The 21799-nt window shown below is 40.8% G+C and overlaps 1 protein-coding gene across 7 annotated transcripts in view; it reads left to right on the plus strand.

Moving 5' to 3' along the window:
• Positions 1-19476, plus strand: part of LOC121186850 (von Willebrand factor A domain-containing protein 5A-like) — a 45546-nt gene extending 26070 nt beyond the window's left edge. Inside the window, exons 1-21 of one of the 7 annotated variants that reach the window (XM_041045691.1) lie at positions 151-278; positions 859-903; positions 1190-1392; positions 1487-1709; positions 2804-2970; positions 3076-3190; positions 3271-3446; positions 3533-3621; positions 3797-3941; positions 4852-4931; positions 5029-5143; positions 5269-5427; positions 5498-5601; positions 6084-6304; positions 6397-6453; positions 6868-6927; positions 7227-7289; positions 7381-7446; positions 8268-8422; positions 8932-9055; positions 18230-19199. In XM_041045691.1, the coding sequence (XP_040901625.1) occupies positions 864-903; positions 1190-1392; positions 1487-1709; positions 2804-2970; positions 3076-3190; positions 3271-3446; positions 3533-3621; positions 3797-3941; positions 4852-4931; positions 5029-5143; positions 5269-5427; positions 5498-5601; positions 6084-6304; positions 6397-6453; positions 6868-6927; positions 7227-7289; positions 7381-7446; positions 8268-8422; positions 8932-9055; positions 18230-18309 (2442 nt within the window). In that variant the 5' untranslated portion in view covers positions 151-278; positions 859-863 and the 3' untranslated portion in view covers positions 18310-19199. Of the gene's footprint in view, positions 279-324; positions 558-858; positions 904-1189; positions 1393-1486; positions 1710-2803; positions 2971-3075; positions 3191-3270; positions 3447-3532; positions 3622-3796; positions 3942-4851; positions 4932-5028; positions 5144-5268; positions 5428-5497; positions 5602-6083; positions 6305-6396; positions 6454-6867; positions 6928-7226; positions 7290-7380; positions 7447-8267; positions 8423-8931; positions 9056-9168; positions 9861-11188; positions 11232-11609; positions 11813-11902; positions 12126-12607; positions 12775-12878; positions 12994-13718; positions 13895-13982; positions 14072-14187; positions 14333-14528; positions 14609-14705; positions 14821-14947; positions 15107-15667; positions 15772-15847; positions 16069-16524; positions 16597-16727; positions 16764-17321; positions 17537-17983; positions 18108-18229 lie in introns of those variants that run through there. The other 6 variants (XM_041045694.1, XM_041045692.1, XM_041045693.1 and 3 more) reach the window with 6 other exon arrangements.
• The last annotated feature ends 2323 nt before the right edge of the window (positions 19477-21799 follow it).

A 21799-nucleotide genomic window follows, 5' to 3' on the forward strand; every position in this document is an offset into this window, starting at 1 on the left:
GCCCGTACGTCTTTGCATTTGATAATTTTGTATATTTTTTCCCCACATTAACCCTGGGGACTCGAATTGCAACTTCAAGCTCCACCCATGCGGTACCATTTTGTAACGAAATCGAGCGTACCCTTGAGGTGGAGGTGGGGAGGGGGGCGTGACTGTCACTTCCAGTTCAGATCGGGATAAGATCTTCCCTGTTCAACAACAAACAGGGTTATCTCGACTCATTTACAGGAGGGAGCTGCAGAAAAACTTTTCCAGACACTGAACACTGATCGTCAGAGGTGCGCAGTCTTCTTCTCTGTATTTATTCCAGTAGTCTAACATGACTCACTGGTTACCGGAAGCCTGACTCACAGGAATCATATGAGATACTCTGGGGGAACCGTATTAATAGCTGCTGGACAGTGTTGTTGTCACACCGGGCTTGAATATATATATAGGAATCTGTGTTGAGTATTATTGTAAGGTTATAGAAATTTGGTAACGACGAAGGCCAGTCGCCTTCTACATAAACGGAACCGGGAAGGGCGAGGACCTGCGGCAGTGGAGATCATTGATAAGTGTGTGCATGCAGACATTGTTTAGATAGATTGAGTTGAGGGTTACATTACGATAAAAGAAATGGATTTTGTCGTTAATGAATAAGATTTGTGCAGTAAAATGTTTTGATGGATTTTCACACTTTTTTGTAAGAAAATGAAACCTCAGTTCTGTCTTAACAGTATGCTACAAAAAATGGTTATTGATAACATTCATGTACAATGTAATAAATATATTAACTGTTCAATAACTGCTGAAGACTCACAATGCACACTAGTTATCATTTCAAGTCCTCAAATGTCCTTGTTAATTGTTGCACAGGTACGATGGACTGCTGTGGTCTACTAACTGCTCAGAAGGAACCAGGTACAGAGCTGTTAGAAAACAAACACTAACTTTTTGGATCATGTAAAGTTCGAAAGTAAAGGCTTGTATTGGCTGTAATGTTTGTTGGGCACATGATCATATCCCGCTTTGCACACTGCTAGACAGAGGCATGTTTTACTATCAGCTTGATGAACGGGTTCAGCCTTAATATGACTAAAATAGAATGAAAATTGAAAGAGTAACAAGAGTTATTTTAAAATGTCTTTGCAGAAAGTACAACAGTTCTCACATTGTCTTCATGTGCTTCCTTCCATTTCTCGGTCAGTTCCTCTGAAGAGCATTGAGGTGGAGCTGGAGGTGAAGGACCATGTGGCTACACTGGTCTCCACTCTGAACTACGAGAACAAGGAGGACAAACCAATAGAGGCTGTTTTTGTCTTCCCTCTGCCTGGAGATGCTGCTGTCTGTCATTTCAGTGCTAAGATTGGACAGACAGAGATTGTAGCTGAGGTGAAGGAGAAACAGCAGGTGAGATGGACAGTAAAGTCTTACTCACTATAATGGATCTTAAAGAAACAGTAAAGACAGTGAACGTGGCTCACATGTGTCATCTGGTCTCCAGGCTCGTGAGGAGTATGATGATGCTCTGAGCTCCGGTCAGCAGGCCTTCCTATTGGAGGAGAGTGAGGAGAGTCCAGATATATTCTCTCTGAGTGTGGGCAGTCTGCCTCCAGGAGAGAGCGCCTCCATCAGGCTGGAATATGTCACTGAGCTGGCTGTGCAGGCTGATGATGGTCTGAGGTTTTGTCTGCCTGCTGTGCTCAACCCTCGCTACCAACCTCAGGGTAAGAAATCCAGCCAACATTTTTTAATATACTTTACATCTCTTTGTAAATGTGTTTTGAAAGGTACTTCATAAGTAAAGTTATATCTTTTATAATTTTTTATCATGTCATCATTACTGTGGCACGGTGGTGCAGCAGTTAGCAGTGTCGCCTCACATCAAGAAGGTTCCAGGTTTGAGGACCCTGATCCTGCCTTAAACCTTTGGACCAAAGTTCTTATAAATGACATTTAAAGGAAGGAACCTGACCTGGTTTGGATGGAAAACCTGTAACAAATCATACCTGATATCTGTCATATATCTATTATTAATATATGCAAATATTATTTGGATTTGGCTCCTGCACCAACCTGCTTCATTCTAAGCTGAAACAGCACAACAGCAGCAGTGGGAAACTTGATTTTGAACCAGACCATGATTACTCTGCTCACTGGTATGTGAATGTGGGTGTGGTGGTTTCTGTTGGCTCATTTTTGTGTAATTCTGTTCCCATTGATTCTTTTAACCTCAGCGTTTTTTTTCACATGATTCAGATGTGAAAAAATTCAGTGTGAGTATGTACCTTAGGTGGAGGCCTAGTAACCTCTCGCTCACTCCTGAACTTCCCTCCCAGGCCTGGTTCCACAAGTGGGCCTCGATTTTCGTCTTCTAGGCAAGGTTGCTCTGTCCATTCTCAGGTGAACAGGGTTCTTAGTCTGGGCCCTTGCCTTTGACCAATTTGTCCTGGGAGACTCCCACCAGAACAATACAGGACAATGAACAATACAGCTCCCAAAAGAGTGAAAACTGAACTGAGCTTGAAGGCAAAGCTCCTGATTTATCAGTTGAGTTTTAGTTCGGGCATCTGATTTCTCTTTTGGGAGGAGACCTTGGGGGAGACTGCAGCTGTGAACACCTCAGGATCCTTCAAGAGAGGGGGTGTATGGTAGTCTTATTTTACCCTACAACAGGGGCATTTAGGGTAAGAATGTTCTCTGGTCATGTAGAACGTCTGCGGGACCAGTGGTTTGTAGTCTGCAGTGTCTCTTTAATTATGGTTAATTTAATTATGCTTTATTATACTTTAATTATGCTTAACCTGTCTATTGTTTACAGGTAGTGAAGTTACCAGTGTCCAGGTGACCTCTGTCCCAGCCTCTCTGGTTCCCTACAGTCTGTCTTTTTCTGCCCGAGTGTCCTCTCCTCGTGCAGTCTCTAAAGTAGAGTCCAACTGTTCCCTGGACCCTCTCCAGTACCTCAACACAGAGCAGACCCAGGCCACGGTAGGTAGACTGCTGATGTGTGTTGTGTGTGTGGTTGCTCCTCAGTACTGAGAACAAAATGTGTAACTTTGTTGATATTTATGAGTGGTGTTTTGTGAACTGCAGGTGAAGTTGGCTGCAGGACACAAGTTTGACAGAGATGTTGAACTTCTGATTTATTACAAAGACGCCCACCAACCCACTGCTGTGGTGGAGGCAGGACAGGCCTCTGCCAAACCTGGTGAGAGCAGATTAGTGAAGTTCATTATCCTCATCTTCCAACTGAGTTACATGTGTTGGAATAAACAATGTGTGTTTCAGGCACTCTGATGGGTGATCCTGTAGTGATGCTGAGCCTGTACCCTGAGTTCCCCCAGTCTGTGATGTCTTCAGTCACCTCATGTGGAGAGTTTGTTCTCTTGATGGATCGATCTGGGAGTATGGATTGTCCTATCAATGACAGGGCGCAGCAAGAAACTCGCATTGGCAGTGCCAGGGTATTCATTATAGGCGTTAACTCTATCATAAATTCAGTGTCCCGCTGACACAGTAACCTTCACTATCTGTTCTGTCCTTCCTCCAGGACACTCTGCTGCTCCTGTTGAAGAGCTTACCAATGGGCTGCTATTTCAACATCTACAGTTTCGGTTCCAACTTTGAACACATCTTCCCGTGAGTGCCTCAGTCCATAAAATGTGTTTCAGTTTTTGGTATCACTGTTTGTACATGTGTATTTGTGCACTGGCACAAGCTGATGTGAACACTGATACTTGGCAGTTTGGAAGCTGGTAGCATTGTACAACCTTCCACCACCTGACCTTCTTTGTTTGTGTGTTTCTGATGGCAGTAAGAGTGTGGAGTACAGTGAGAAGACCATGGAGGAGGCTCTGAAGAAAGTTGAAAAGATGAAGGCTGATTTGGGAGGAACAGAGATCCTTGAGCCCCTCAAACATATTTACAGCCAGCCTTGCATTCCCAGTCAGCCTAGACAAGTAATACACACATACACATATTCAGCATACTCACACACACATGCTCACATACACACAAAGTAAGTTACAACTTGTACATCAATCTCGTACATCCTTCCCTTCCCTTTGGTCTAAGATGCTTATGTTTCTACACTTATTTCGTGCTCCGTTTTATGATCAGTCCACAGCTAGCACAGAAGTGTGATAGCAGGACATAACTGAGGTTCAACTGAGGTTGGCTACAAAGTTAATTAACAACCTTTAGTCACCTTTAAGGCACCGGGTAGGCTTACGTACCACGTCTCAAACATAGTGCAAATTATGGACACTGCAGGACAGCACAGAAGTTCAATCACAAGACACCTCTTGGGTTCAGATCAGGCAAGCCATTCCTCCCATTTGCTCCCCTCCAGGTTTCTCCATCTCTGTCTAGGCCTTCAGCTCTGTTACCAGGATGCCATCATGACCTGGGCTCTTGTCTGCTTTGCAGCAGCTCAGATGTTATTGTACCTTGTCCTGTGTGAAGAATGCAGGGTGTGGTGATTCTGGGACAGGAGCTCTCAGCAGCTCTTCACATGGAGCTGCAGAGTTAAGGCTGTCAAAAGAGGCATTCAAAGGGTGCTTGAGCTGCTTGACATGGTGTATACTCAGAGCAAACAATCGACTAGAAACAGATCAGGTGTAACATACTTATCCAATCCATTTTTAAAAATCCTTCATTGAACAATCTTAGACAGACTGGTTTGTTTGAAGCTCATACTTACCACGCCCTTGTTGTTCTTTAGAGTTACATACTGATGTTAAATCCACTTGTGTCACTGAAACAACAATCTAATACACCTCTCAGAACATTATGTGAATGACTTTAAGCATATGCTGTGTTTAACTGGGTGTGATGTTGTGTAACTTATGTGTAAACTCTCCTCCCTAGCTGTTTGTCTTTACTGACGGAGAGGTGTTCAACACCAAAGAAGTGCTAAATCTGGTGAAGGAGAATTCAGGTTCTCACAGGTGAAACCATAAAGACACAAAACACAAGACATGACTCCAACACTGTGTCCCATGTTGTAGTGCTGTGTGTGTTACAAACTAAACTATTGTACTGTAGGTGTTTCTCTTTTGGGATTGGGGAAGGGGCCAGCTCTGCCCTAATCAATGGGATGGCCAAGGAAGGAGGAGGTCACGCTCAGTTCATCACAGGCGCTGACAGGATGCAACCTAAGGTAAGACAGATGAAAAAAATTGAATAAAAAAATTCAAGAACAGACAGATGGCATGATTACAAATCTACTGTAAAGATTTTTTTTAATCCTCTCCCAACCTTTTGTATATATTTTCTTCTACCCAGGTGATCCAGTCGCTTCGATTTGCTCTGCAGCCAGCTGTGGAGGATATCTCGGTCACGTGGGATTTGCCAAAGGAAGTGTCTGTTACTGTTCTCTCTCCACCAATCACAACAATTTTTCAGGGTCAAAGGTCACTGATTTATGCCCAGCTCACTGGACAGGTGGGATCAGCACCATCTCAATGTAATAATAAAGATAAGATTATTCCATAAAACTGTAATGCTTTCTCAGAGTTCAGAGGCAGCAGAGGGCTGTGTGACGGTCGAGTACAGCCTGGCAGGTCATCCCTCCCAGAACCAGCTCCGCTTCAGTCTCAAACCTGCAGAGGACACAGGGTAACACAGTTTTAGATTACACAGCAATATTGCTTTAAATTAGATACTAATTTTACAGAACCAAGTTTATTTTAGTCTTATGTCTAAAGTGGTTACAAGAGGTAATATAGTTTTAATACGCCTAAGTTCAGGCACCACATTCAGATGTTTGCAGTCACCTTATCTGTTCCACACATTGAAACCCATCCCTTTAAAACCTTGTGCAGCATTTGATGATGATGTTTACAGTGTAAACTAAAAGAAAGTGACATGGTCGAGAAAAATAACATAAAAAAAACTTAAAAACTTGCAAGTTTGATGTTTTAATTAGCAAAGGTTAGCATGCTAGCACACTGACTAAGACAGTGGATATAGGAAAAGCCATACCTTAGCATCAGCATGTTAACAGTGTCTTGAACTGGACTATCTAGACACAGTTCTCTGTTTTGCATTCATAGAAATGTTAAGCTCCACCAGTGTTTACTCCTCTCTCCTGTCTGCAGATTAACAGTCCACAGGTTGGGTGCTCGGACTCTGATTCGCTCCCTGGAGATGGAGAAGAAAAACGATGAGGGACAGCCTGATGAGGCAGTGAAGAAGAAGGTTGTGGATCTCAGTGTTCAGTCAGGAGTGAGCAGTTCCTTCACGGCCTTCATTGCTGTCAACAAAGGCAACGGCGAGCCGATTCAAGGACCTCTGACAACCAGAAATATTCCCATAGCCCGTGAGTGTCTTTCTCCAAGAGCAACAAACAGGAAACTTGTATCAATTTATTGGCAAATGACCTTCATTTAATATCCTACTCTCTTTTCTCAGACTTAGGTGGGATGGCATATGCTTGCTGTGCAATGGCTACTCCTTGTGCCCCCCCAAGTGAGTGAAAGGGTCACTGGCTTTTTGAACACACACTGGTGTATTTCTACATCCACTGAACACAAAAATACATGAGGACACTTGTTTTTTCAGCTGGTCGGTGAATATTTTTACCTTAGATCAGAGCCAGGCTAGCTGCTCCATTCTGTTTTAATGCTCAGCTAAGCTACCCAGCTGCTGGCCATAGTCTTATAATGAACAGACAGCTATGAGAGTGGCATTGATCTCACTCTCTGCAAGTAAACAATTAAGTGCATTTACTAAAATGTCAAGATACTCTTTTAACTACTGGGACTTCTATGAATAAGGAAAGACAAGCAAGCATTGGTACAAGTAAAGTGAATCTGCATTGAATTTGTGAAAAACTTGTGTTATCAATTTAATGGCAACTAAAATCCTACTCTCTTTTCTCAGGCTTCCCAGGTGGGATGATGTTTGCTTGCAATACAATGCCTGTTCCTTGTATGGCCCCAAGTGAGTGAAAGGGTCACTGGCTTTTTGAACACACATTGATGTAATTCTACAACTGCTGAACACAAAAATACATGAGGACACTTGTTATTTCGTGTTCAGGTATTCACCCAGTCTAAAAGTACTGTGGTGGGGTTTTTTTTCTCTTTTAAAATTTTTTCTGCGTTACAACATCCAGCATCTTTTAAGTGCACTGCACAAGTTATTGTGCAATAAATAAACTGATTTATTCATTTTGATTAGAACCATGAAATATGTTAATATACTTTTGCTGTTCTAACTATGCTTTTCCTCTGACGCAGGAATGTTGGCGCTGGACACAGCAGGTGCGGCGTTTGACGATGTAGTCCTGTGCCGTAGTGAAGGTATCTGTTGTGTTTCAATGGTGCATTTTGATTAGAATCATGAAATATGTTAGTATACCTTTGCTATTTTAACAATGCATTTCCTCCAAAGCAGCATATGACATGGACATATCAGGTGAAGAGCTTGAACAATGTGCATTCCTGTCCCGTGGCGAAGGTATCTGTTGTGTTTCAATGGTGCACACACATTATAGACTTCACAACAAGTATTGATTCTTTTTATATAGACTGGTGATGATTCAAAGAGTACTTGGTAATTTTTCAGTTCATTTGGGGTTCTCAGACATTTACTGCTTAGTTTAACTGTAGTTTCTTTTGAAATCGGAGTGTATGGCATAAATTCTTTCTGGGCCCCAGGGCATCATGTTACCTGTAAGTTTGGTTATCACCCAGAAATCAAAAAGTGCTGCTCATCTTAATTTTGATTGCTGTTCACCATGTTCAGGCCTGAACCAGTGATCAGGTAAATCTGGTTTGAAAATTGATCCAAACATGAGCCTGTAAATGCAAGCTCAAGCTGTAAATGTTACTGAGACAGACAGACAGACAGATAGGATGACTTGTTTCTAATGTAATGCTTTAAATTCTGAGTAAGCTTTTTAATCACTTCCCCCTTTGTGACTAAATAGGTAACTTGAGCTGTGTCACTATATTTCTACTTACTCGTGTAATCTTTAGTACTAATTTGCACAACTCAGCTATGTTTATAAAGGGTTTTCTTCCAGTCAGACCAGTATAACATTTTTAATTGTATAAAACAGAGAAGTAAAAGTCATAAACACAGCACTGACATAATATGATAAATAAAGTGGCCAACATGGATACATACCTGAAGTAACATGGGCTGTAGTTAAATGTAGTTCAAATAGTCTCACCTGCAGTGTACTGTATCTAAAACAACAACAACAATAAAGAAACCAGTAGAATGATGTACAGGGATCATTTAACCTGTTTTTAACCTGAGTTTTTTTTCTGAAGACACTGAAGGCGCCATGATCGAGGAGCCACCCAGAGATCCTTTGCTGCAGTTGGTTTCCCTCCAGAAGGCCTCTGGCTGCTGGCTGCTTGATCCAGCACTGGCTGCTGCACTGGGGAAGACCAGTGAGGAGGTGGAGAACACAAAACCTTCAGCTGTGAGTGCTTGTTGAAAATAATAGCACAAATTAATAATGGGAGTTATTTTAAAACAAATTTCATCACACGGTATCATTTATGTGATGTATTCACAAAACCAATTAGATTAACATAATAAATGGTTAAATATAAAAATAAGTATATCTAAGAAATTGGGACCAAAAAAAAAGGCCAGCTAAGACACACAAAATCAGATTGGAAATGGAGATGAGTCTGACTGTGATTTACAGCAGCAGCTAATGTCAGCAGTGGTTAAATTCCAGTAACACCTGTTAAAATCTCAGGTGCTGTGTTCTTTATGAGCTGAAGATATGAGAGTGAGAAGGATGTCAGGACTGCTCAGTATATATAAGGAACACACTGGGAATGATGCCCCCCTGTGGTATTTTTAGTTATGAAAGTAATTAAACATATGTGTGAATGCCTCACATGAAAATATACTGTCTTCAAAACTCTATAGTCACATTTTTCCCCTGTGTCCACTTTAATGGAATTTTGTGTGAAATAGGTGAACCAGGAAGTGTGGGCCACCATTCTGGCTCTGATCTGGCTTCATGGTTTCAAGATGGACGCTAAGGAAGAGTGGGAGCTTCTGGCTATGAAGGCTGTGTCATGGCTCCATGCTCAGAATGGTAACTGTAATGTGCTGTAAAGTGCTGATCTGTTGTTTTAAACAGTGTGTAATGGATAGAATAAGCTGTTTGCTTATACTCAGTTTTGCTCGTTCTGTTTTACTTTTTTTCAGGATCATGTGTGGCAGAGTGTGTGGAAGCTGGAAATACACTGTTGGGTTGTGACGTGCAGAAAGAGGTCCTGGGGCTTTGAGGTTTTAATTTAACTGGCTTCTTTTTGGGATTGGTGCACAGAAGCTTTACTTTACCTTACATTGCTTATTATGCTTCAGCAACACTGCCCTTTATTGCACTTCACTACATAGAAATGGGCTGACATGGGGAAAAAAAGTTAGCTTGGTTCCATTTTGTGCCATAATTTCCTCACTATATTTGCACTGCCTTTCATCTACCCATAAAGCATGTGACACAACATACATAACACAAGCATATGGAGTGGTGCTTCTGTTTTTTCAGCCTTAACTGCTGCCTTTTACCTGAAACTGTTTTGACTTAGTACAATAACGTCTTCAAAATTTAAACTTGTTGCTTATTATATAGAAACTGTAGAGTGACACTTGTAGTTGGCCAATGTAGTTTTTTCATTGATCTTTCTGAACAGCTGAACCAGGTTCCTTATCTGTTCCTACTCTGTGCTAAATGCTGTTGAAATCTACCACCACACTCTAAATGAAAATAAATAATTAAAATCAAGGTTGTGTCATTTAAACCAAACAATGGCTTTTTTTTTTTAGAATTACATATCCCATGAGTCTTAGTGAGTAGCTAAGTGAGCTAAGTGAGTGTTGTCACAGCCTTGTAGGAGCCTTTAGTGTTAAATGCTGTACTGTATAATTTAATGTAACTGTATACTTTTATATCTGTGGTACATGAAATGATAAATATTGTGGTTTATTGTGTGCTAGTCTTTTGTGAAATAAAAGCTTTCTTTAAAACAAATGTGTCGTCTGATGTCTTATTGTGAGTCATTCCACATTCTTTTACTGCAGAACTTGTTTGGAGATTTTTATTTTATTTATTTTGAACTGTTGTTGCAATGTCTGAACAGTTGTCTTTGAATTTGAAGGATCTGAACAACACGAGCAAAATCTTTTCTGTTTTCTTCTTGTCTCTCAGAAAACCTACTGAAATAGCACTGAAATAACAGTCTGGGACCATGCAGGAGGACAAGGGTGGAAGTCTGCTGAACATGTGAGAAAACATTGAAACACTACACACATTGCTTACAGGCATCCTGCTTGATGGATAGACTTCTAGATGTCTCTCTTTTTTAGAAACTAAGTCCTAATTTTGTTTAAAGCTGCCTCGTCATCTAGAGACTGTGGCAGCAGGCCAAAACAAGCTCCACCCACCCGATGCTTCTCTGTGAGGGGAATAAAGCGTTCCTCTTTGGTGCATTTGGGGGGAGTTCCAGTTCCAAATCATTTTGACGTTCAAAGCCTGGACAGCATCAGCATCTGTCCTCAGCTGCAAAAACACTTCCTCTTCCTTAACGTATCTGCAGAGGAGTAACTGCCACAAACTGTCCCGGACTCATAAATCTCTGAATTCAAAGGTAGGCATGTCTGCTGTTTTCTTCTGTGAGTAGAATGAGATGACTCACTGTTAGACAGACCTCTGAATGAAAATTAGCTTGTTGATGTAAAGCGTGACATCTGGGCTGCAGTTTTTTTTTTTTTTTTTCCCCTAAACTCTATCTTAATGGAGAAAGAAGAATTGTGGAAGGTTTTGCTGAGTTCAGACAGGGAGCAAAGAGCAACAGAGCAGGATTTCTGGAAATGACTGGAAGTATGAAGAAAGTGTGTGTGTGTGTGTGTGTGTGTGTGTGTGTGTGAGAGAGAGAGAGAGAGAGAGAGAGAGAGAGAAAACAGAAACAAGGTCCTCTCCAGCTATCTATCTATTTATTTTTATTGAATGAAACCTACAGTAAACAGCTGTCATTGTAGTTGCATTCACATACTGTATCTGCTGTCTTATTTGTCTGTCCTTGGGAGCAAGATTTTAATAGAATAGCTTTATTGTCATTGTAGGCAAAGCAAAGCCTCATTCTTTAAATTGTTCACATTTATATGCAGATAAAAAAAAATTTTTAACGTGTGTATCTGTGTGGTTTTTGTCTGTTACATAGGTACAAAGATGAGCTGCTGTGGTCTCCTAACTGTCCAGAAGGAACCAGGTAAAGAGCTGTTTTTCTCCCTTTGAACCTCATGACTTTTGTTAAGTGTTTAGCTCCCTATGAAATTTAAAGTATCATCTGCCTGCATTGTAGTTTTCTTTGTGTTTCACTTTTATATTTGGTTTTGTATCATTAATACTGTTTGTGAGGAAAAAAAAATGGGTGAAATCCCCGACAGAGCATGTGTGCAAATATTTGCCCATGCAAATCTGTGTTTGGGCCACAGGGAGGCAGCAAAGGAGCTGATCCAATCAAAACTGAATACATACAGTTTCATGGATGAGTAGAGGGGACAGAAAATAAATTTGACTAAATGCGTACCATTAAGCATAACCTACCATATGAAAATTTTAAACTTTTTTTCCATTTCTCGGTCAGTTCCTCTGAAGAGCATTGAGGTGGAGCTGGAGGTGAAGGACCATGTGGCTACACTGGTCTCCACTCTGAACTACGAGAACAAGGAGGACAAACCAATAGAGGCTGTTTTTGTCTTCCCTCTGCCTGGAGATGCTGCTGTCTGTCATTTCAGTGCTAAGATTGGACAGACAGAGATTGTAGCTGAGGTGAAGGAGAAACAGCAGGTGAGATGGACAGTAAAGTCTTACTATAATGGATCTTAAAGAAACAGTAAAGACAGTGAACGTGGCTCACATGTGTCATCTGGTCTCCAGGCTCGTGAGGAGTATGATGATGCTCTGAGCTCCGGTCAGCAGGCCTTCCTATTGGAGGAGAGTGAGGAGAGTCCAGATATATTCTCTCTGAGTGTGGGCAGTCTGCCTCCAGGAGAGAGCGCCTCCATCAGACTGGAATATGTCACTGAGCTGGCTGTGCAGGCTGATGATGGTCTGAGGTTTTGTCTGCCTGCTGTGCTCAACCCTCGCTACCAACCTCAGGGTGAGAAATCCAGCCAACATTTTGACCAGTAACCATTAAGCTAAAGTCAAAAACCCACCTTCACAACACTGACAGAACCTATGATGTAAACAATCTTCCAAAATCTGCCATTTGTTCTGTACCATAGAACAAGGCATGTGACATGTGACTGTTGCCAGAAACAACAAAACACTGACCTGAGAAAAATATAGGAGATAACGAGGCCAAGTTTTTTATTTTCCTTGACTTTTAGGAATAAATATAGATCAATTTCAAGTGATGCTTAAAAAAATGGTGATCACATTGTGATCCCCAAAAACAAAAAGTCCTGCAGCTGTAAAATACTTTTTGGACATACAAGTTATGTTCTTATCAAAGTGCTTTTTCTGCCCTGTTTAACACAAAATGTAATGTGGACTAAAAGTTCACAACTGCTTGAATGTTTTCAGTATGTAATAGCTATTTAATTACACCATCCATAATTTGTCTCATATTGTTCACAGGTAGTGAAGGTGTCAGTGTCCAGGTGACCTCTGTCCCAGCCTCTCTGGTTCCTTACAGTCTGTCTTTTTCTGCCCGAGTGTCCTCTCCTCGTCCAGTCTCTAAAGTAGAGTCCAACTGTTCCCTGGACCCTCTCCAGTACCTCAACACAGAGCAGACCCAGGCCACGGTAGGTAGACTGCTGATGTGTGTTGTGTGTGTGGTTGTTCCTCAGTACTGAGAACAAAATGTGTAACTTTGTTGATATTTATGAGTGTGTTTTGTGAACTGCAGGTGAAGTTGGCTGCAGGACACAAGTTTAACAGAGATGTTGAACTTCTGATTTATTACAAAGACGCCCACCAACCCACTGCTGTGGTGGAGGCAGGACAGGCCTCTGCCAAACCTGGTGAGAGCAGATTAGTGAAGCTGCTAATTTACAGTGTTAATTTTGGCAACTGGTTTTGATTTAGATTTAGTCTTAGGTCTTTTGACTTGTATCAGTCATGCACTTACTTGTTCACTAAAATAGTCACACAGGAGACAATCGAGTGAGAGTGATGTTGATGTTACTTCCACATCCGTAACACTTGATAGTTACATTAGCTCACCTCATTTATAAATGATGTGCTGTCTGGATGTTTCCATAATTTGTCTCAGCTGTTTTGTTACCACCTCTTGTCTGATTCTCAGTGTATTGTAGATGGATTTATTCCATCAGTCTGTTTCTTCCAAGAGCAGGTGTCCTCAGATCACATCACTGGCAAACACATTATTTTGCAAGGTTAATTATAGTAGTGCAACAAGTCAAGTGGCTAAATCATCATCTGAACAGTGGAGGAAACTGTTTTACTAATCAGAAGATGAAGTGTGTGTTCCCACAGGTGCAGGTTCTTGGATAACATGTCACATTAAAACACTGTTGTTTGGTTTATTGTTTAGTTTGCATTACTCAATGTAAAGCATTTCATCGGAGTTCTCGTTACTTTTTATTTACTCTTGTTTTCGTTGTGAAAAACAAGTTGTCAGTGAGTGTTTGTCATCATACGTTTTGGCAACAAAATTAACACTGTTACTTTGCAAATAAAATGTGTGGTATCCAACATGTGTTGGAATAAACAATGTGTGTTTCAGGCACTCTGATGGGTGATCCTGTAGTGATGCTGAGCCTGTACCCTGAGTTGCCCCAGTCTGTGATGTCTTCACTCGCCTCCTGTGGAGAGTTTGTGTTCTTGATGGATCGATCTGGGAGTATGGGTTCATCCATGAACACCTGGAGGAGTCATCAGACTCGCATTGGCAGTGCCAGGGTATTCATGAAGTGTTAACTCTGTCATAAAATCATTCAGTGTCCCTCTGACACAGTAACCTTCACTATCTGTTCTGTCCTTCCTCCAGGACACTCTGCTGCTCCTGTTGAAGAGCTTACCCATGGGCTGCTATTTCAACATCTACAGTTTTGGGTCCAGCTATGAACACATCTTCCCGTAAGTCACTCCCTCATGTCACTGAGTTCAGTAAAGTCCTCCCTGTATTTTGTTGTTAATGTTTGTACATGTGTGTTTGCCTTGGTGCATGTGTTCATGCATTTGTGTGATGGCAGTAAGAGTGTGGAGTACAACCAGAAGACCATGGAAGAGGCTCTGAAGGAGGTTGAGGCGATGGAGGCAAATCTGGGAGGAACAGAGATCCTTAAGCCCCTCCAACATATTTACAGCCAGCCCTGCATTCCCAGTCAGCCAAGACAAGTAATACATAAACACATACACCACACACACACACACACACACACACACACACACACACACAACATGAATATCTTTTTTGTAGAAATACCACACAAGTGATCAACAAGATAGTTCCTACAATCTTATTCTCAGCTTTCCAAATACAGTCTTAAACTGACAGGTATGTTTGTTTTTATGTGTAAACTGTCCTCCCTAGCTGTTTGTCTTTACTGACGGAGCGGTGTCCAACACCAAGGAAGTGATAAATCTGGTGAAGAAGAATTCAGGTTCTCACAGGTGAAACCGTAAAGACACAGAACACAAGACATGACTCCAACACCATGTCCCATGTTGTAGTGCTGTGTGTGTTACAAACAAAACTATTGTATTGTAGGTGTTTCTCTTTTGGGATTGGGGAAGGGGCCAGCTCTGCTCTAATCAATGGGATGGCCAAGGAAGGAGGAGGTCACGCTCAGTTCATCACAGGCGCTGACAGGATGCAACCTAAGGTAAGAAAGATATTAAAGCATAGAAAAACTGTCAAGTTAAACAATGCAACAGTCATTTTTTGTGCACACAAATCATAGTTCCACTAAGTAAAAGCTGAGCTCCTGTCCCAACTTTTTTTCCAACCAGGTGATGCAGTCGCTTCGATTTGCTCTGCAGCCAGCTGTGGTGGATATCTCAGTCACATGGGATTTACCAAAGGAAGTGTCTGTTACTGTTCTCTCTCCACCAATCACATCACTTTTCCAGGGTCAAAGGTCACTGGTTTATGCCCAACTCACTGGACAGGTAGAAGCAGCCCCATCTCATGCCTGTGTGATTGGTCATATGAAGGGGACTAAGTAGCGAACTAGGAGAGTGTGTCTACTGTTACATTTACAGTTGGACAAGAAATGATTTTTAGTTTCAACTTAAACCAACTTCTCTTTAGAGCCATTATCTTTCTAGAATCTCTGAGCAACAAGGTGCTTGTGCTCACAAGTTGTAGAGTATACAAACTAAGAAGCTTTTCTTAAAGTGAAAGTAAATAAAGTTCCAGTCACATTTTGCAGTTTAAAAAATGTGAATTTTTCTGCAGAAACATTTAGTTTCTGTTTCATGATTGATTAAATTCATTTTACAGTCACTCCAGTTGCCACTTTTAAAAGTGAGCTTTCTTTAAAGACAGGAACAGAAACCAAACAAGTTGAAAGGCTGAATCAATGCACACATGAATTAAGAACTGTAATATGATATGAATACATTTGAATTTGAAAATGTAAAGTTTAAATATAATATAGATATGGCTTTTAATTATTACTTTTGAGTTCTGTTTACTGAACACAATCTCTAACACTAATGCTTTCTCAGAGTTCAGAGGCAGCAGAGGGCTGTGTGACGGTCAAGTACAGCCTTGCAGGTCATCCCTCTCAGAACCAGCTCCGCTTCAGTCTCAAACCTGAAGGAGACACAGGGTAACACAGTTTCAGATCAGACAGTAACCATTTAGTGCAGTGGGTAGTGAGGTTTACTCCTCTCTCCTGTGTGCAGATCAACAGTCCACAGGTTGGGTGCTCGGACTCTGATTCACTCCCTGGAGATGGAGGAGAGAGAGCACAGAGGACAGGAGGATGGAGGAGTGAAGGAGAAGGTGGTGGAGCTGAGCGTCCAGTCAGGAGTGAGCAGCTCCTTCACAGCATTCGTTGCTGTCAACAACTGCAATGGCGAGCCAATTCAAGGACCTCTGTTGCGCAGAAACGTTGAAATAACCTGTGAGTGTTTTTTTTCCAAAAGCCAGTGAAACACATATGTGTCACTGACCACTTTGATCTTGTGCTGAAGCACAATTTTTGAAAAATATCCTGTAAATCTGGAAGAAATTGTGCTAAAAACAGTGCACTGAATGATATATTTATCATAATTTTGATATATACTGATATGCTTTTTTTCCCCCATTTGACCCAAACATGCTCACTTTATTAATACTGCATGTGTACATGCATATTTAGCTGCTTCCATACATGCACTGCAGCCCTGTGCGTTTCTAGACATTAATCTGGAGGAACTGTGTGCACACGCAAATGTATGAATCAGTTGAACCAGTCATGAAACACACTTTACTTAATTGAGCTGATGTGTGAATAGAGCAAGTCATTGTCCAGAGAATACAGAGAGAGAGTGGGCTTGTTAATGATGTTTCTATCCTGTCTTCTGCACACTACATACAGGTGTTTCATTTCACTGTAGTCATCAAGGCATGGCGCAAATGCCATTTCCTTCCCCTAGCAAAATCATGAAACGTAAGTAACAACTCAAAGCTACTTTTTCGTATTTATGCTTTACTATGTTTGTATTTAAAGGGCTGTATAAGTAAAAGTATCATTATTATTATTATTATTATTATTATTCTTGTTTCTTTTCAAATGTGCAGGTGCATTGTTGGTGGGGTGTTCTTCAGTCCACGAGGGTTAGTGAGAAGTCAGAAGCATTGTTAAGCATACATTCATTTTTTTTTGAGTCAGTTATTTTGTGTCCAATTTGTTAATGTACAGAGAAGACAGGAAAAAAAGGAATGGACAAGAAAATGTTAAAACTACAGGAGTTCCTTGTTAGAAAGAAACCTGGAGAGTTCAGGGTTTCTGAGCTGTCTCTTACATACAATGTCCTCCGCGAGTGTTGTTACAGTGTTGTAAAAGTGCATAGTGTAATGAGCTTTACTTTAGTCCAGACTGAAATATTATGGATATTTGTTTTGAATAGATCTTTAATTAGCAGGTGTTAACATACCAACATGTTGAAACTGGCACATACTGTATATATAGCACAACATAAGCAAGGAGAACATCGACAGCTCACAAATGAAGGATAACCCTTAATTGTGAGTGATAAAAGATATGTTAAACAATTTCTGCTTGGCGTGGCATTCTGAATACATAAAAAATTCAATTAATGTAGCATGAATGTTGTCACATTCATATTTGACTCTGAGACCTGTCAGATCTTTTGTGTTTATTCTTTATTTTAGCTTTCTCCTCAGTGAGAGCTTTGTGTCAGAGACAAGTTTTAAAAAGTCAGATCCTTCTCCACCCTGGAAGAACTGAACCCAATCAACCACCAAGAGACCCTTTGCTGCAGTTGGTCTCCCTCCAGAAGGCCTCTGGCAGCTGGTTGCTTGATCCAGCTCTGGCAGCTACGCTGGGAAAGACCAGCGAGGAGGTGGAAAAGACAAAGCCTGCATCGGTGGGTTATCGTTTGCTTATTTATTACGCACTTTATTTAATAGTAAAATGAACATATGTGAACGCAGAGCTCACTTTCACCTTCAAAATAACACCATAAAACACGTTACTGAAGCAACTAAGGATATATAATCATAAAAATAATGATAATTCCATATGGTGTCTGGCTGAACACCAGCTGAAATCTTTATTGCTGAATTTATGAGCTGAAGACAAGAGCGTGACAACGTTGTCGTGGCTGTTCAGTGATATTTTAGGAGACAAGAACATAGTGAGAATGTGGGCATGAATGATCTCCTGCTGTATTGCTTTCCTGTTGAGACGTAAAATTGTTCAAAACCATCCAGCAGTACTTTCTTTTTGTGCTGTGTCTTCTTTGTTTTGGGTTTTTTTTTTATTCCTCCTCTTGTGCCTGTTCCATGTGTTTTTCTTTGATATGGTGAATTAGGTGAACCAGGAAGTGTGGGCGACCATTCTGGCTCTGATCTGGCTTCATGGTTTCAAGATGGACGCTAAGAAAGAGTGGGAGCTTCTGGCTACGAAGGCTGTGTCATGGCTCCGTGCTCAGAATGGTAGTAGTCATAATAAAAAGCTCTGAACTGCAGTTTGTAACAGTGCACGCTGGTTACAATCAGCTGTTTTCCCATATTCAATCTCCTCTGTTAATGACTTTTTTGTGATTGTTTTTTTTCAGCACCAGGTGTGTCAGAGTGTGTGGAAGCTGGAAATACACTGTTGAGATGCAACGTGCAGAAAGGTGTCCTGGGACTCTGAGGCTTTAAGGTTTTCAGTAAACTGGCTTCTGCTTCAGGATTGGTTCACAGAAGCAGATTTATTCCATCCTATGACCTTTAGAAATAGGAAAAAGAAAATAGGAAAAGAAATAGGCCTACAGGTGTTTAGGAACAAAAAGATACCAACACATTCATGAAGAGTGTGACCTCTATAAAAGTGTAAATGGTCGTGAGAACATGCAGAGACACTACTATACACCGAGCATTGACAAGCTGGGTTGCAAACTTGTCACTTTTTGGTGGAAATTGCCATTTGAATCCAAAATTGATCATTTGTGTGACTGCCCACATGCCTTGAGAAAAGAACATCTTACAGTACTGTTATGTGAGAACCTTCATTGCCTTATATGATGATATGTGAAGCTTGGGACTGTTAATTAACCTGTTAAGTTGTTGTTCATGAGAGTTGTTCACAATTAGGATGTAACCTTAGATGTTCGCATTTCTTTTATTGTCTTATGTTAGCTAGTGTCCATATTTCACTTGTGTAATGTTACTTACGTTATGTCTTTAGTAATACTCTTTTAATGTTACTGAAGCATTTTGCCAAAATGACAACATAACATAATCCTCAGCCACATGTGCAACTTAATGTTAGACTAATGTTAAAAAGATTAGCAAGGCCAATAAACGTGTTTAAACAATTTGCTTTTGGATTTGTTTTGGAACAACAGTGAGACAACAAATTAGCTAAAATGAACCTAGGTTACTAATAATGTGGTTAAACAGAACGTGGAACATTTGGTACACTAAATGCCACGTTGGGATCCATCAAGTAGTTTACAGTTTGCCTTTGACTTATGTTTTACAGTCGCTTATAGACAGGTTTACTACATTCACTTTGCATTGCCAATAAATGTTTGTTTTATGTCAATTATTTTGCCTTTCAGCTTGATATGGTAGATATATCATGTGGGGTGGGACGTGGTGAAGGTTGCTTCTCTATGCTCAGCTCAGTGGAGATTCAGGAGCAGCTTCTGTTGATGAAAATATCAAATTGTTACCCGTTATTCTTCACACTGAAAAGGTCTCAATACTTTGAAGTTTAGAGTAGTATGTAGTAAATTGAAGTTACTCTGGTCTCTTAAATGAGGAGCTTCCTAAAGACAGATAGACATTTTATTTCTGTCCCACCTCACTTTCCCTCCCTTTACATATGTTTGGCCTAAAAGTATGTCTGTTCTTGTGCCATAACACATGTTGCTGCTGTCTAAGTGACTGTGACCCACTCAGAAATCTGTTGAGATACTAAAGTCAGAAAATAAATGACCCTGACGAGAACTCATCAAGGTTCAGCGTTCACTCACTCCATGTGTTTCTTTTGTTGGGAAAATATGCCATTATTTGTCTTTCTCATATGTAATTCACACTGAAACTGACTCTGCAAAAAGCTTAGATAAAGTGTTTCTTTAATCTACCATGAGTATTTTGTGCAGTGTAGGTGGTGGTTGGAGAATTACAGTGTATTTGTCTACATTAGTTGAATGAAATATGAGAGAATACGGCTATGGGGAAGAGTTGTTTTGTAAAAATCAGTGGACTATCAAACAATAAGAGTGTGTGACATCACAAGGGGACATGCTTAGCAGAGGGGTGCTACATTCCAATACAGAACCAGCTGCTGCATACCAAAATGGCCGCCAGAGCACACACTACATCTCCCAGAATGCCTCACCACTTAAACAGGTGTAGGTGCTCTAGCCACCTTTTTGCAGCAGGCCGGAGAGAACAAAGGGAGCAGGGGAACAAAGACCATGGGCTGGAGGGAGCTTAGGACTACGGACTTTGAAGAGACAACCTGCACTCAGGAAGGTACTCTTTACAGCTGAGACCTGTTCAAGTGACAAGAAACAGCCAAAAGGGGGCCAACAGGCACATTTGGTGGAGGACTGTTTGGGAACCCTGCTACATATTTTTTTCATAAGTTTTTCTCCTCTGGGATGTTTTCAGTTTAACATTGGACTCTGTTTCTGATTGAAGAAAATTAGCTCAAGAAAAAAAAAACCTGATTTCAGGAGAATTAAACCCCACTCTTCTATTTTTGAGTGTTTTTTTCCCATAACAATGTGCACTGCCCCACCCTAGCTTGTCCTGGAGACCTCTCATGACAGTACAAGTGATATGCTCCTGTAATTTCCAGAGTTCTCCCAGTGTTAATCATCATCAACATCTGAGTACACAAAGGATGAGTGCTTTTATATTATGTATTTATTAAATGCCATAAATTTGGCTTTAACAATATTAATAGTGTAGAGGTTTTGGTGACATTGTTAGAAGTATGTAATTTTAATTATATATTAATTAATTTATTTTTTTCCACTCCCTATCTAAATACATATTAGAAGCTCCCCTGAATATAAATCAGTCTTGTACAACATCATCACTAACTATGACCTCCATGCTAAAAGAAATAATTTAACATCTTTATGACTGTACAAAGATTGCACATTCCCTGCTAACCTGAAAACTTTTAATGCCTTGTAAAAACATACAGTGTGATATATTTCTGATGGAATATTTCCTTTGATATGATATATGATGATCCAGCTAGTGTTTGTCACTGGAGAAGCAGGCAGTATGGCCTCTCTGTGGTATCACAGCCTGTCCAGCTTGGAAGAGTCAGTGCTCATTCTGCTGTAATCTGTTCTCGCCAACATAAGGTCAACAACACAGAATCTATAGCAGCAGTTAGCACAGTCAGTATGGGTGGGTAACTTTTTAACGGTTTCATAACCTAAAAAGGATTAAGCTGTCAATTTCTGGGATGAAGAATATTTGTTCAATCTTGATGTTATCACAAATGCAACAAATGTAGTTTAATTGTGAAATGTTTGGTTTTGTTTCGAACCAGCTTTTTCAGAAATGATGTCTGGGAGTTGAACCTACAATCTTTGTGTTGTCTTTCTGCTGCTTGTGTTAGGGGTCGCTGTAGCTGGTTCTCAACTGCACGTTTGATTTGGCATAGGTTTTTACACCGGATGCCTTTCCTGACACAGCTGTGGATCAAGAGAGCTGGGGATCGAACAGCCAACCCAGGGATCAGCAGCCAACCTGCTCTACCACCTGAGCCACGGCCCCTCCAGACCCATTATTTAAAGTAAGTTCTGGCAAACTCTTTTTTGGAAAGAGGTGGCAAGTGCTAGCCAAATCATGAAGCCAAAGTATGGTTATCTGGGGTTACATGTCAAAGGGGCATGCCACCAATATTACACATCAAAATAGCTTTAGTCATCACGTGAAAGCAGTTGTATAATCGTCATTTTCTGATTAAATAACCCTGATTATGTCGTAATGATGTCATCAGGGTTATCTCAGCTTGGGCTTGTGGACTAGAAATTTCTGTGTCAATTATGATAAGTCTTAAAAACTGAAGGCACAGAGTTTGAAAGACATGGGCATTTACCAGACACAGAGGATGTACTGTAACATAGGATGCTGATGAATTGTAATGTGGAAATGTAGGACCCAGC

Source organism: Toxotes jaculatrix, chromosome 9 (assembly GCF_017976425.1).
Source record: "Toxotes jaculatrix isolate fToxJac2 chromosome 9, fToxJac2.pri, whole genome shotgun sequence".
In the NCBI taxonomy this organism is placed as follows: Eukaryota; Metazoa; Chordata; class Actinopteri; family Toxotidae; genus Toxotes; species Toxotes jaculatrix.